General features: G+C 43.8%; 1 protein-coding gene across 1 annotated transcript in view; it reads right to left on the bottom strand.

Annotated features, from left to right (window-relative positions):
• Window positions 1-15,122, bottom strand: part of LOC143988363 (T-kininogen 2-like) — a 42,467-nt gene that overhangs the window by 11,197 nt on the left and 16,148 nt on the right. The window contains exons 6-8 of the mRNA XM_077487879.1: window positions 13,377-13,458; window positions 10,159-10,304; window positions 3,086-3,193 (exon numbers count right to left, since the gene is read on the bottom strand). Of these exons, the coding sequence (XP_077344005.1) occupies window positions 3,086-3,193; window positions 10,159-10,304; window positions 13,377-13,458 (336 nt within the window). The remainder of the gene's footprint in view (window positions 1-3,085; window positions 3,194-10,158; window positions 10,305-13,376; window positions 13,459-15,122) is intronic.

Genomic DNA, 15,122 nt, shown 5'->3' with positions numbered 1-15,122 from the left:
ACATGACAGTGCACCCCTTTATCTTGTGCTGCTGCCGGAAGAAGCTGGGAACAGAGCTGGGAAGCAAAAAAAAGCAGGGTCTGGAGGAGGACCAGGGGCAGGCTGAGGTTTGCTGGCCCAGAGTCTGCTGAATGCTGATACAGAGGAAAGCGGAGATGAGGGGGTGCTCTGGCTGCACAGACACAGAGAGGAGCAGGATCTGTAGAAGGTTCTGTCCTCCTTTTTGCTGCCAACTGCTGAGACAAAATGGGTGTGGAGGTTAGGGGGGGGTTCCACAGTTGCAAGAGAAGTGCGAGGGCCACATGAAATGGCCTGATGGGCCGCATTTGGCCCATGGGCCTTGTATTTGACACATGTGTGCTCGACGATTGACACTCTAGAAAGTGTAAATTCCCTAGCACAGTCCCTTTCCTCCTTGCATGTCATAGCCCTCTCAGCTGCTGTAGGTGTCCAATTTCCTTCTGTGCTCACCCAGCATCTCTGCCTCTTTCTACATAACTTTTTATATAGGGAGGAGGAGCAAAGGGAAGTAGTATAGGGAGTCATTGAGTGACAGCTCTATACTAGCTAACATCACATCCAAGATGGTAGTTTCCAGAAACAGTCTTAGGGGTTTTGGATGTCTACAAAAGGGAGTCTTTTACAAGAAAACAGGTCTAAAATACTTAATTATAAATTACAAGATTGTTGCTGAAATTAATTCCTTTTTAATCATTAAATATGCAACTTTCATTAAAAGAATAGCTGGTCCTGCCAAGTAAGTCCTAGTTCGGTCACGTTCTATTTTTGGCTGACATGGTAAAATTTTATCTTCTTTAATTTTTCCCTCCTAATATTTTACAGCCCTCTCCATGCCCCACTGTGCTGTGTTATACTGAAGGTATAGCTGGAGGTGGGGTGGGGTGCAGATGGGAAGGAGAGACCACATGGGAAGTTGGATGTACTGTGTATTATACTTTGCATATTTCCCCTTCACAGACTCCCCCGAGTGTGTGAAAATATACAGTAGACTCTGGACGTGAACACTTATCAGATAAGTGGTCATTTTGAATGTTTAAATCGCAAATCTACCCCACTAGGGCACTAGTGTTATGACAATACTGTATACCCATATTTGGAAAAGTAAGGTACATTTACTCAGCCTTGCCTCATTACTGTCTGCTGTGAAATTGTACATGTGAGGACCCTACTGGGCTGGCCACAGTAAATGAAGAATTAAAAGGGAGAAGAAAGAAGGAGCAGCTAGCTGAGAATCAGAATGGTAGTGCTGGAAGGTTCGGATGGTGGATGGTCCACACATGGTCCTAGATGCACACCCCTGGGTGACTGGGATACTGTAATTTGGTTCTCCACTGTGGCACTGTGATAGCACTAGGAACTTATAACCATTGCATTGCAACCATGGAATTCCCCTATGGGTCTGCCATATGAGAGGAACTAGTGTTATTGTGAACCAGGTTTTGGATTCTAACCTGGGTTTGTTCTGATCCAGGCCATGTTTTTAGACTCACTTTTAGGGTCCTTTCACTCTTCACTCATCATCAATTCTGCCATTAAAACTAAGAAAGGCATGAAAACTGAATCTTTTTTACATCAATGTACATCAGTTTGTACATCTGTTCAGTTTACATCAGTATACATACATTTTTCACATGTCCATTTTTTACGTTGTTGAACAAAATAGTCATAGGTGGTCAAAAGTATAAACAAAAATGTTTTTTGCCTAACAAACAATTAAACTGACATAAAAAGGACGGAAAAACCCTATAGGTTTTCCTGAAGACTTAAAGCGGGAGTCCACCGGGACTCCGCGTTTTTTTTTTTTAAAAGCCAGCAGCTACAAATACTGCAGCTGCTGACTTTTAAAATAGTGACACTTACCTGTCCAGCGCGCCCGCGATGTCGGCACCCGAAGCCGATCTGTAGATCGTCACTCGGGTGCTGCCGCCGCCATCTTGGGTATGGGAATCAGGAAATGGAGCCTTTCGGCTTCATTTCCCGGTTCCCTACTGCGCATGCGCGAGTTGCGCTGCGCAATAAGGACGGTCCCCGCTGCCTCTGGGATCTGTGTGTTTCCCAGCAGGCAGCGGGGCACTTGTGGAAGGGGGCGGGCACTTGTGGAAAGGGGCGTAATCTACGCCCCTTTCCGCAGAGAGCTATCCCGGAAGTGGGTGCAGTTACCTGGATTATCCAGGTAACTGCACCCCCTCCCCCCTGAAAGGTGCCAATTGTGGCGCCGGAGGGGGGGGGGGATTCCGATGAGCGGAAGGTCAATTTTAGGGTGGACCTCTGCTTTAAACAGACTAGGTTGTAAGTGGATGTAAATGGACATGCCCCTGTCCTGCCCGCCCTTAGGCATCTATTGTGGTTCAATCTGGGTCCATCTAACAAATTTACACGTGGCTCTAGACCAGTGATGGTGAACCTTGGCACCCCAGATGTTTTGGAACTACATTGCAGAGTACATGAGCATCATGGGAAATGTAGTTGAGCCTCGTGGGAAATGTAGTTCCAAAACATCTGGGGTGCCAAGGTTCGCCATCACTGATCTAGACTAATGCCTGGTACACATGATGAGGTTATTGGATAAATGATCGTCCGTTTTTTTTTTTTTTGCATGCTAGTCTCCATTTTGAAAATGAAGAGGTTACTAACATTTCTAAAATTCTCATACGACAGAATTTGGAAGTGATGTAATGTATTGAATTGTATTTTTTTGGTGTTAACTGTACTGAAAAAAAAAATGATCTGGTATTGTAGAACATTTTTCGTACTTGTCCCATCGGATAATTTCACATGAATTGCCGTGATCGGCTCCCGAAAGATGTGTACTAACGATTAGATTATCGTACGATTAGTTCTAAAGTGGTATTTTTTTAATACGATTTTCTGATTATGTGTACGGGCCAAAACACTCAAGTGATAGGATGCTTAATCATTGCTACAGGTGAGATTCATCTGAGTAATCCCCCACAATATTCATACATGATCATAATATCAATTCTGTATTTACAGCCATTTAGATTGTATATATATAGAAGCAAAGCCAGGCTTACGCAATTTAAAATGTACATGTTACACTTACGCTATCTTGTACAATGGCACATTCATCTCCCAGAATAGCATGATCAGACTTTGAACAGTTGGTGTCTTTTATTATGAATTGTAAATTATACTGTTTCTTCTGTCCATCCTGGAGATTCAAAATCAGAACAGTTATACTAACAGTTATACTAGCAGTTATGCATACCACAGATAGAACAATAGAATAAAACTGTATTATAAAACCTGAGAAACATCTTCAGCTATCTTCATTTTTTAAGTCCCTAGCCCCCAGTTAGATTTTACCAAGGTTCTAACAAGTCTACAAACTATAGGCCTGATTCCAGTTGTTTTTTAGAGAATATTTGAAAATGAAAGAAAGAAAGAATTTGCTTGGTTTTGTAGGCAGCACCTCTATGCTTCATCTCCTATTTTTTGCTAAACACAGAGAATGATATGGAACACCAAGCTCAATGCCAAATGAATGCTGCAATGTCTTCATGCAGGGTTCAGGTGTATATATCATATCTTTTTGGAGCCATAAGTATATACAGCCCAGCCCATAGCACCCCTTTTGATTCTATTCACTGAATACTCAACATGCATGGGGAAGGGGGGGGGGGGATAAGGAACTCCAGTATATGTCGATTGTAAGGCAACAGCTTTTTTTTATCAGCAGGAACCTAGCACTGAAACAATGACCAGGGCCTGATTTATAAGGGGACTAAAGGGGCAATTGCAAGGCCCCCCTCTGTACAAAAATTATATAAAACATATAAAAATAATATACAAAATGATAATAAAAAATAAGAAGAAATTAAGAAAAAATGTATGATAAAAAAGGACTTTTTTTTATTAAATGTATCTTGGGAAGTAATGCTTTGCCGGCCATCATCTGTAAAACCCATGATTGGTATATTGTATAGTTTTTCAAAAATTAATTCTGGCTGCTTAAGCAAACCATACAAGGTCTAAATCTGTCTCCACCAATGACAGTTAGTTATATAAAGTTAATCTTTAGATAAAACTATAGATACAGGGAAACAACTACATATACTGTATGATGCGATTTGGTAATGATCTTAAGTGTCTAATTGCATTTGTGCGTTGCATTTAATGCATTCCAAGTTAGTTATGGCAACTTAATGAGCTGTGCAATGCACCAAATTTACACAAAATGTGCATGCACCAATACTGTACTGTATTGTTGGGGGGCCACTGTGAGTAACTGGCTAACACAGTGTTTATTTTGCTTTTCTGATTCCCCTTTGTATATGCAGGCCACTGATCACAAGTAAACAATATGCAAATGCTGTTTAAAGTTCCCCTGTCACAGGGAAAAAAACAAAGCCACCTTGTAAAAGAAGAATTTTAATAACTATCTCTCTAGCAACTGGTGTTTTACCTTTCATTATTTCTCCTGCTGTTATCTTCTCTCCAGGCATTGCTGCAGTCCAAAACTTTTGGATGTGTCCAGGGGTGGACTGACAACTCATGGGGCCCACGGGCAATAGGAGATTGTGGGGCCCCCAGGGCAATCAGACATTATGGGGCCACACAGTATACAATCACACAGTATACACAGACATGTTTCTATTGGCTGAGAAGGTACTGGAGGGGTGGGACAGCTATAATCTCAGGATTTTTAGACCAAAACGATGTCAGTAAGGGACATTTCAGAGACAGATGTAAAAAAACAAACAAAAAAAAAAAAAGATTTTTACATACTGTCCCTGGTTTTACTGAGGCTGGCAACCTGATGGGGCCCCCTAGTGGCACGGGGCCCTCGGGAAGTGCCCCAGTGGCCAAATGGTCAGTCCGCCCCTGGATGTGTCCTAGTAGTGTGTCCACCACTAAGCACTGTGTTTTCCCCCACCAACCACTACATCAAAACCGTGTTTTGTAGTAACAACAGTCCACGTAAGGAATCATAGCACCCAGCAGAGATCACATTTGGAAGTGTTCGATAGCAGGTGCTGCAGCAGCCAGAACTCTTCAGGACAGTAAAGATTTAACACACTTAATGCCTGAAAGATTATTTTAAAACTTTATCTTTTACAGGGTGTTGTTTTATATTTTCCTGCACAACAGGTACACTTTTATCCTGCCCACCCTCTCTCTGTCTAGTTTAAGTTGGCTTTAAGACCAATTCCATGAATGGCATGTTTACTACCTCTTCGGTGTTATTGAGTGCGGGGCTGTAGAAGAGAAGGGAATTGAGAGCTCTGGGTCTGTTGAGATCCCTTATATTTCTCAAAAGCAGAAAGAAAGCCTCTATCCACATGCACACATTTTACATACACATAACATACACACGTGCACTACTACACACATTGTGTTGGTACACTGTTTATCAAATATTTTTCTTGTTCAATTTTTTTATTAGTGTAGCGTCGGCTACTGAAGAGCACACGCTATGTGTTTTTCAGATTCAAGGTTACACCTGAACTGCAGTTTGGTTTGGGTACAATTGTCTAAATTTGGACCTCAGTATCAGTCTGACTGGACTATGGGACGTTCAGCCTGGCCACAGGGGGCACTGTCTCTTCTGACAGGCATGGAACTATGGTCTGGTTGGGTGCTTAAGTTACTCTCTCTTGGAGCCCACCCAGTGGGAGTGGCGCTCTTGTTGTGCTTTCTGGGAGAGGGTATTTAAGATGCGGACGTGATGTGGTTCAGGGTTCCGATCCAGAAGGATGTACTGACTTCATGGTCCTGGTCCTCCTGACCAGCCCCCAGGAAGGCTATGGCCTGGGGTGTGGATCCACCCGATCTTGTTGTCTTGGGGCTGGCTAGCCCAAGGCAAGGAAACGAAAGGAGGATTCTGAGGTGTTTGGGTGCCATCTCCAGTTTGGGAGAGACCCAGTGACTTCACGCTATCCAGGGGAGGACTCTTCAGAAGAAGGCCACATACGGGTTGGTTTCTTAGCAAGAGCCTGGAGGAGCTGAAGTCCCCAAGAGAATCCGGTTCTCGTGGATATCCCCAAGCTGGCTGAAAGATCCAGATATCACACGAGTGTTCTACAAGTTTAGTTTTCCTATGTGTTCTACAACAACGTCTGTGGCAGAGACTTATTCATGTATGTTCTACAATGTCTGTGGCAGAGACTTGTTCCTGAGTAAGCACCTCGTTGGCTGCTGGGCCTTTTGAGAGAGGGACTGTCCAACTTGAGTGAACATCCAGTTGCGAATGGCTATTCTCTGGATGCAGTCAAAGTAAGCAAGTTCTTCGATATTGACTTTGATACTAAGAGTACCTGAATTTCCTTTCCAACCCTCTGATCCCATTTTAAGAGACTGTTCATTGTCTACGTTTTTGTAAATAAAATCCCTTTAAGTAGATCTGTCGTCAGTTTCTCAAGTTACTGGGCCATCTACTACGGGACACCCCTAGACGCGAAGTGAGGAAAAAAGAAGGTAACGGTAAGCCCAATCTAACCAGCAGCTCCTTCGGGGGTTAGTGCTACATTAGTTTCAGACCCATGACAAATAATACAGAGTGCAGCATTAGGTAAACAATAATAGAATGCTAAAGGCGGAGAACTCAACCTCAATAAGCCTTCTAGCAAAACAATACAATTAGCTAGGTCAAGTGTTAGATGAGAGTAATCTTAAATTTCTGATCTGTCCCTACTACTCCTATGTGGGACCTTTGGTTCATAGATGTATGGTCTATGGGTCAGCAAATCAAGCCGTTGAGTAGAAAGATACAAAAGAGTAAAGGTAAGAGTAGGGAGAAAAGAGGTAAGAGGGATTCCCAGGGGTCTCTACAAGCGAAAAGAATGAACTGCAGCTCATTTGGGTCTAACTAACCTCCAATAGTCAGGGATAGTCCCCAGATCCGGGGGTTCCAATATGGAGTCATACAGGAAAAAATTATGCTTTACGCAGATGACATGCTGCTCTTCCCTGGGGACCCTGGCCAGTCACTACCAGGGGTAATGTCTATAATTACACAATTTGGTCACTACTCTGGTCTAACCATAAACTGGTCTAAATCAGCCCTGTTGATGCTAGACGAGGAGAGGGAGGTGGTCCTTCCCGACTCTTGTCCCGTTCCTTTGGTCACCACTTTTAAATACCTGGGGGTACAGGTTTCGCCAAAACTTGGGGATTACTGTTCCCTAAATATAAACCCTTTACTATCTAGATTTCGGGATAAGATAAATACATGGAATAACCTAAAAATGTCTCTAGTGGGTAAGGCCAACTTAATTAAAATGATTCTAATGCCCCAGCTACTATACTTCCTACACAATTCGCCAGTAGTAGTTCATCTTAAAATTTTCAGAGTAGTGAACACCCTTTTTCAGCGATTGCTGTGGAACACTAAACCCCCCAGGATCAAACTTGAACAACTGCAGCAGCTTAAAGATGGCAGAGGGTTGGCGGTGCCCAACCCTTGGTTGTACTATATAGCAGCACAATGGCAACATCTGGAAGGATCTATGTCACAAGCCCCAGAGAGTTCAACAGCAAAATTGTTGCTTTTTGCATCTGGAGCGGAAACTAACCCAATGGGACTGGAGGCACAAGCATTTTCAAAGTCCAATAAACTGACCCCAACACTATCGCTAATTCAAAAGATATAGAATAAGAGCAGGCAACTCCAGGAGGTACGGGGCTTCACTGACTACAGTCCCATTTGGGGCAATCGTTCATATGTGGAGCTGGCCAAGCTACAGCAAGGGCCCAAGTGGAAGGCACATGGTGTGGTTATGCTATCTCACATATTTGAAAATGGTAGATTGCTTTCTTTTTCAGAAATACAGACCAGGCTAAACGTGCCGGCCAACATGTGGTACTCCTACTACCAGCTACGGCATGCGATTGCAGCTCAGGGGGATGCAGGGGAATGGATGCTTTCACCCACCCCAGTGTTCCTTGTGCTGCAATCGAGCAACTCAACTAAAGGAATTATATCCCAATGTTATCAAATGTTACTCGCCAGGCATCTAAAGGCGTATCCCTGCAGGGCAGTGAAAGCATGGGAGAAGGACCTAGGCCAAATTACGGGGGATCAATGGGAGGAAGCATTGCAGTCAATAATCACTTGCTCTCTAAATGTATATATTTGGTATTGTGGCTACACTACACCTCTGAGAAACTGCACAGGATGGGCAGGTTGGCAGACTCTGTGTGCTGCCACTGCTGGCGACAAGGAGGGGACCTCATCCACCTCTGTGGCGCTGTCCAAAGATCCACCGGTACTGGACCGAGGTGATAGACACACTATATATGGTGCTCCAAACGAAGGTACCCAAGGACCCCATGTGTTGTATACTTGGGATTCTGGAGGAGGTAGTCCCTGAGGAACTGGTCAGAGTTACACTTTTGAGGGCATTGTTTCAAGCCAGGAAGGTGCTACTGATGGGATGGAAGTCAGCTTTACCCCTACTAGCGCCTCATGGATAACACATATGGGGAAAATACTGATTATGGAAAAATACATTTATCAACATAGGGGATGCCCAAGCAGGTTTGAGCGTATATGGGCACGATGGCTGGATACGCCTGGGCTGTGCCCCAATGAGCTGGTGATGTCCTGACTTACTATTATGTCCCTAGAAGGGAAAATACATATGGGATGTGCTCTGGATAAATCGGGAGAGGTATGGGCCATGTTAGTGGGGGATCGGAGGGAGGGAAGAGATATGTTGGAGATGTTATGATGTGGGGCAATGACGCAATAATGTATAAGTTGATGATTGAGGATCTTTACTATGTACATGCACATTGGATGATGTAACCTGACAAGTTCAATAAAATATTTTTCTGATTTAAAAAACTAACCTCCAATAACGGTTCAAGCAAAGATGCATCAAAGGTAGAAGGGGGAAAATGGGAAAACCAAGATTGACAGATTTTAACCACTTCAATACCGGGCCTATACTGGCACTCCTCTCCTACATGTAAAAATCATCTTTTTTTTTGCAGTATTTCAAAAAATCAAATCATGTCAAATAAAACCAAAGAAATTCCCAAGCTCAACTTACAAACCAGCCTGTGACTAACTGAATTGACCTATCTAACAAGATGCCTTAAAAACAGGGGTTTACTCTGCACACATTTACAAATTCATGCATAAGCTACAGGCTGTCAAGGCACCCCATTTTCTGTAGTTCCAAACTCTAACTTCATATGCCTTGTACACGCGGTCGGACATTCCAACAACAAAATCCGTTGGACTTTTTCTGATGGATTTTGTCCTAAACTGGTGTTGCATACACATGGTCGGACAAAGTTGTTGGAAAATCCGATCGTTTGAAACATGATGACGTTCGTTCGTTACGACAGAACTACGTTGAGGCTAGTAGCCAATAGTTTTTGTCTCGTAATTTGATCTGAGCATGGCACTTTGTCCGATCGGAATTCTGTACAAACGATCGGAAAAAGTCAGATTGGATTTTTTTGTTGGAAAATTTGAGATCCTGCTCTCAAATTTTTTCCGTCTGAATTTCCGACGGAAATGTCTGATAGAGCCCACACACGATGGGATTTTCAGACAATATAATCCGATCGGATCTTTTCCCTCAGAATTTTGGACCGTGTGTACAAGGCATAAGAGTCTTCACAGTGGAAGCACATCAGTGGAAGCACATGCATTTTAATGGATAGGCAGAGGGCAGGTGAGCCAGGAGGGAGCCCACCCCTCCTTAAAGGTAATGGGGCACACTGAACACCCAGCACATAACACTATGGCAGAATAGGTGTCGGTGCATTGCCTGAACAATATATTCAAAATACAAACAAATGGCCATTGCCCCCACCTATAACTGGCCTTTAATGCAAGGAGCTCTGGAAGGGCGACGTATCCTTGTATTTTGATTATATTGGTCAGGCAACCAATATATTATGCATGTATTTTCATATGTGAACAGATTAAACCCTTGTTTTTAATGCATACAGTTAGACGGTCAATTGGTTGGTAAGTTGGTCATAAGCTGGTTGGTAAGTTGAGCTTGGAAATTTTTCTGGATGTATTTCAGGATAATTAAATTAGAGTTGGGTAAACTACGATTAATAACATACTCCCTCTATGCATATCAAGGTTTCATTTTCAATTTGGATTGGATTTTTAATTTGGATTCAGCTTTTTGGCATTAGTATACCTACCATTTTTCTAATAGCTTTTGTAAAATTGGCCATATTATAAAGGTTTGTGTGGTTCCCTAAATTATATTGTTCAATGAACTTCGGTATCAAAACCTGTATCTCTGGGTCATCTCTCTCCACAACAACAGGGCAGTGAAGACAAACCCCTAAAGTAGAAAAAAAAAAGGTTTACTTTTGTAATCGTTTTACCACAATAAGTCAGTATCACTGTATGATATTCTGCACGTAACATAGTCTGTTATGTTATATAAGTTATACTGTATAACTAACCTTCCCCATTTCTGTCCTCCCACCATCACTTTAATTGAGTACCGGTACTTATTATATTATCAGAGTAGTGCAGTATTGAAAACAGTCAGCATTGGCAATAATTTTTCCATAAGGAAACCATATTTGTTTTTTCTTCAAATATTCATTTTGTATGTATATGCATTGCATACACTGTTCAAAACTATATACATTGTTTACAATGGAAGCATCTCAAACATGTTTTCAATTTTAGTGAAAAAATGTGCAACCCCTTCTACCCTTAACAGTTTGTTTGAGGGAGTCTTCCATTTAAGACCCAGGGTGTTCTACTTAGTTCCACTCCAACACTTTTCTTCTTAATCTATCTTTTCTTCAGCAGAAAGCTGAGAAGCTTGTCAATTAACGCAGTTCCTTTACAGGGCCCTTTATTGGCTGTCATCATCTCACTAACAAGTGTTGTGCAACAAGAGCAGCAATCAGTAAGCAGAGGTCTAGGGCAGTGGCGTCACTAGGGTTGGTGTCACCTGGTGCGGTAAAATATGGTGTCACCCCCTGCCTAGGCTGCCCACACCTTGCAGGCAGCGCACGGTCATGGGGCGCACCCAAAACCAGCCACTGTAAATGATCGTATAGACTGGTATAGTGACAGGTTAGAGTAGTATAGAGTGGTATAGTGGCAGGTTGGGGTGGTATGGGGTAGGTTGGATTGGTATATTGGCAGGTTGGGGTGGTACAGAGCAGGTTGGGGTGGTACAGGGAAGGTTGGGGTGGCACAGGGCAGTTTGGGGGTGGTAGAGGGCAGGTTGGGGTGGTACAGGGTAAGTTGGGAGTGGTACAGGGCATGTTTGGGGTGGTACAGGGCAGATTGGAGGTGGTGCAGGGCAGGTTGGAGGTGGTACAGGGCAGTTTGGGGGTGGTACATGGCAGTTTGGGATGGTACAGGGAAGGTTGGGGTGGCACAGGGCAGGTTGGGATGGCACAGGGCAGATTGGGGGAGGCACAGGGATGTTTGCGGTGGTATAAGGCAGGTTGGGGGTGGCACAGGGCAGTTTGGAGGTGGTACAGGGCAGTTTGGGGTGGTACAGGGCAGGTTGGGGTGGCACAGGTCAGTTTGGGGGTGGCACAGGGCCGGTTTGGATGGTACAGGGCAGGTTGGGGTGGTACAGGGCAGTTTGGTGTGGTACAGGTACAAAGAATTACCGCTCTAAGGTAATGACTTCTCCCAAAACAGCTGTCTCCACAATCCCACGGGGTGTTGGCTCTGTTTGCAACAGGAACTGAAGTAGAAAAGATGTAGCTGGATAGCCGCACTCCGAATTATTCAACTTTATTTCAAAAATGTAATTAAAATCATAGCATCTAGGCTGGTAAACAGACTAACTGCACAGCCGCTGACATGTTTCACACCGAACACGGTGCTTAGTCATACAGGGCAGGTTGGGGGTGGCACAGGGCAGGTTGGGGGTGTCACAGGGCAAGTTGGGGGTGGCACAGGGCAGTTTGGGGGTGGCACAGGGCAGGTTGCAGTGGTACAGGGCAGTTTTAGGGTGGTACAGGGCAGGTTGGGGGTGGCACAGGGCATGTTATGGTGGTACAGGGCAAGTTGGGGGTGGTACAGGGCAGGTTGGGGTGGGAACAGGGGAGTTTAGGGTCGCACAGTGCAGGTTGGGGGTGGCACAGGGCAGGTTTGGGGTGGAACAAGGCAGGTAGGGATGTGTGACAGTGTGCTGTGCAGTAACTGACAGCATACCTCTCATTACCCCATGCTTGCAGATGATGACCCGGGCGGGTGGGCGGGGCTGCTGTGTCCTCGGGTCTAACTCCTTCAGCTGTGGGATCAGCAAGAAGGGGTCTGTGGGAGGAGTGGAAGAGGCAGCCACACCCCCAGCTCCGCCCACCTAATCTGACTGCCATGGGAGCTATTGGAGGTCCTGGCCTGAGTGACAGCTGGTTAGTGTTATAGGCAGCCTCCCCCCTGTCCCCCGCACGGCAGAATGCCCTGCTCGCACCGCTCCAAGCTATAGCGTTTAGTGACTGCCCCGGTGTCACCCCCCGCACTGCTATAGCAACGCCACTGCTCTAGGGAATTTGAGAAGGAAGACCATTACACTTCAGCAGTATCAAAGGGCAACTAGTGTTTTCCATTCTAACTAAAGATCAAAAATGGCTTTAAAGTTGTTTTATATCTATAAATAGTAGTATAAGACTTGGTTTACACTGCTGCAATGGCAAAGTCGTACGATTTTGCCTATGAATTCCTTCCGACTTGATCCAACTTGGATGCAATTTAGTAGCCTGTACAAGGGCTGAAATCAGACCCAAGTCGGACCAATGTAGTGCAGGAACCATTTCTAAAGTCAAAGCGACTTTTGTAATATCAGTTAAGATGGCTCTCATAGGGAAACATTGAATTTGACATGTCATGCAACTTGGGGTCTCACAAGTCAGATCCCATGTCACAGCAGTGTGAACCGTGCCTAGAGGAGAGATTGCATGCAGCACCTTGTGTGATTGATAAAGAAGTAGGGCATATTTGTTTTGCAAAGTGAATTTACACTTAGATTAGTAAGTGAGGTGAAGCTAAGTGAAAATTCTCATGGGTTTGCACAGAGTACTCCCCCCCCCCCCCCACCCGCAATACATAAACATGTTAGTATGTTAATTGGATCTTGTCCAAATTGGCACCTGTGTATACGCTATGCTCATATATCACATTATGCATAACAGTCCCAAGCCAAGCAATTGTAAAAACTTTGCCAAGAAAATTCTATTGAAAAAGGCTTTCAAGCTTTCCAGACATGGTGCCCAGACAGCTGGCCCATTGGCTTGCAGAGAGTTTGATACGACTGGACATATAAATATGCATTCTGTTTAAACTGACTACTATAAATAAGATATGGTATGTCAAACAAAGTGTTTAGCAGATTGTTGTATATACCTACCTGTAGTATTATAAATAAACATTTTACCTGTGAAGTAACATTCCGAAAGGATATCATTGACTTTTCCATCTGGAGTCAGTTTCACCTTGGTCAAACAGTGTCCTCTATCCTGCAGGAACAAATTTGTTTAGTATGTTAATTGTCAATATTTATCAGCTTATTTTATTTCTGATGTTTAGCAATAAAGGGAATGCTTTTGGAAAGTCAGAATGCAATAAACAACTCTTCCAATTATACTAATAAGTCCATTTATGCAGGGTTCACAGCTGATTCGCATGATTTCAAACTCACATTTTATTGTGAGTTCAGGGGCGATTTGACTATCTGTTCATGCACAGATGTCTATTGAAATCGCTCCAAAATCGCCAAAAGTACTGCAGGAAAGGTGCCATTGCCGGCAATAGGCTCCAATTTGGCATGCGATCTGACCTTGATTTTTTTATTTATTTTTTCAATACAAGCAGTGCAAGTACCTGAATTTGATTTGGTACCTATCCCTTGCAGTCCCTGTACAGCAGAGTTCAGACTGGATATGGAAGAAACTACACGAGAAGCAAATTAGTTTGGCTGTGGTGCAAGTAGCATGGTGATAAGACGAAAAAGCAGAGTGACAGAGAATTTAACTCGTCAGTCTTCTTCTACTTTCAGAGTGGGGGTGAAGAATAGGCCTGTAAGTGTTACTGAGATGCAGCAGGAAAAAATTGTGCCCCCCCTCCCTTGACAGACAGATTTGTGTAATGTGGCAGAGCTTTGTGAGCCCCATTCACATTGGGCTGATTTGACATGCAATTTGACATATCAAATTGCATGCTGAATCGGGGCCTTTTGGCACCATCCAAATCAGTGAGACGCTGACTTTGCGGCACCACACCAATTCGCAAAAGGAGTTTCTGCACTATTTTTGGTGACTTCGGGGACAATTTCAATAGCTGTCAAATGTAAAATGGTCCCCGAAGTCGGACTGAAATGTCGGTTTAAAATTGTGCGAGTTCAGCTGATGGTTACGATTTCAAACCCACCCTCAGTGTGAACTTGGGCTAAACCTCATAACAAAACGATTGGCACATCAGTGCACTAAACCAACAAACCTTCAAAGCACCTGTCTTGCAGTGATTCAGAACATATGTTAATGTATGTCGTGATGTGCTTCTTTGGCAGCCCATGCGAATGAAATGATTTCCTTAACCCTATGCACATTGAAGTGTGTTATGTTTTATGTATGTGTGTGCAGGGCAGAGGGCTTTAAACATTTAGCCTTTTCTTTAACTTTACTGCTATCACTAGGGGCCGACAAGCCCCCCTGTATGAAAGCATTTTGTAGGTGACAGATTTTCTTCCCTGTGTCTGCCTGCACTCTGTCCAAGAAAACTGGGGGCACAAAGTCCCCAATCTGCTGTTCACCGGGCTCTGCAGGCTAGGATTTGACAGATTTGAACCCCCGAAGTGCTCAGGACCGAGTGCTTCCTGGTTCATTCTATGCAGAGTAGATCAGGTAACAGATGTTGTTTTAAATTTCTATAGCCTAGCCACAGGTTCACTTTAAAGTATACAATTACTTTTGTGCACTAAAATGGCAGCTTCATGAAAAAGCATAAAGAAGTCCTAAAGATGACTTTGTCTCTCCAGATTCATCTGTAATTCACAAATTTCTGCCAGACAGCAAAGCTTTTGAACAATAAATGAGCAGCAACTCACTGATGAAGTCATTTTTGTGCTAACTCAACTCTCTTCTGTCTGTAAGCTCCCTCTTAGCCAGGGATGTGGAGTCAGGAG

Source organism: Lithobates pipiens, unplaced genomic scaffold (assembly GCF_037356315.1).
Source record: "Lithobates pipiens isolate NorthernLeopardFrog02 unplaced genomic scaffold, aLitPip1_a1.2 Scaffold_18, whole genome shotgun sequence".
Taxonomy (NCBI): Eukaryota; Metazoa; Chordata; class Amphibia; order Anura; family Ranidae; genus Lithobates; species Lithobates pipiens.
Note: the sequence above shows the minus strand (reverse complement) of the source record. Positions and strands in the feature narration are given on the sequence as shown.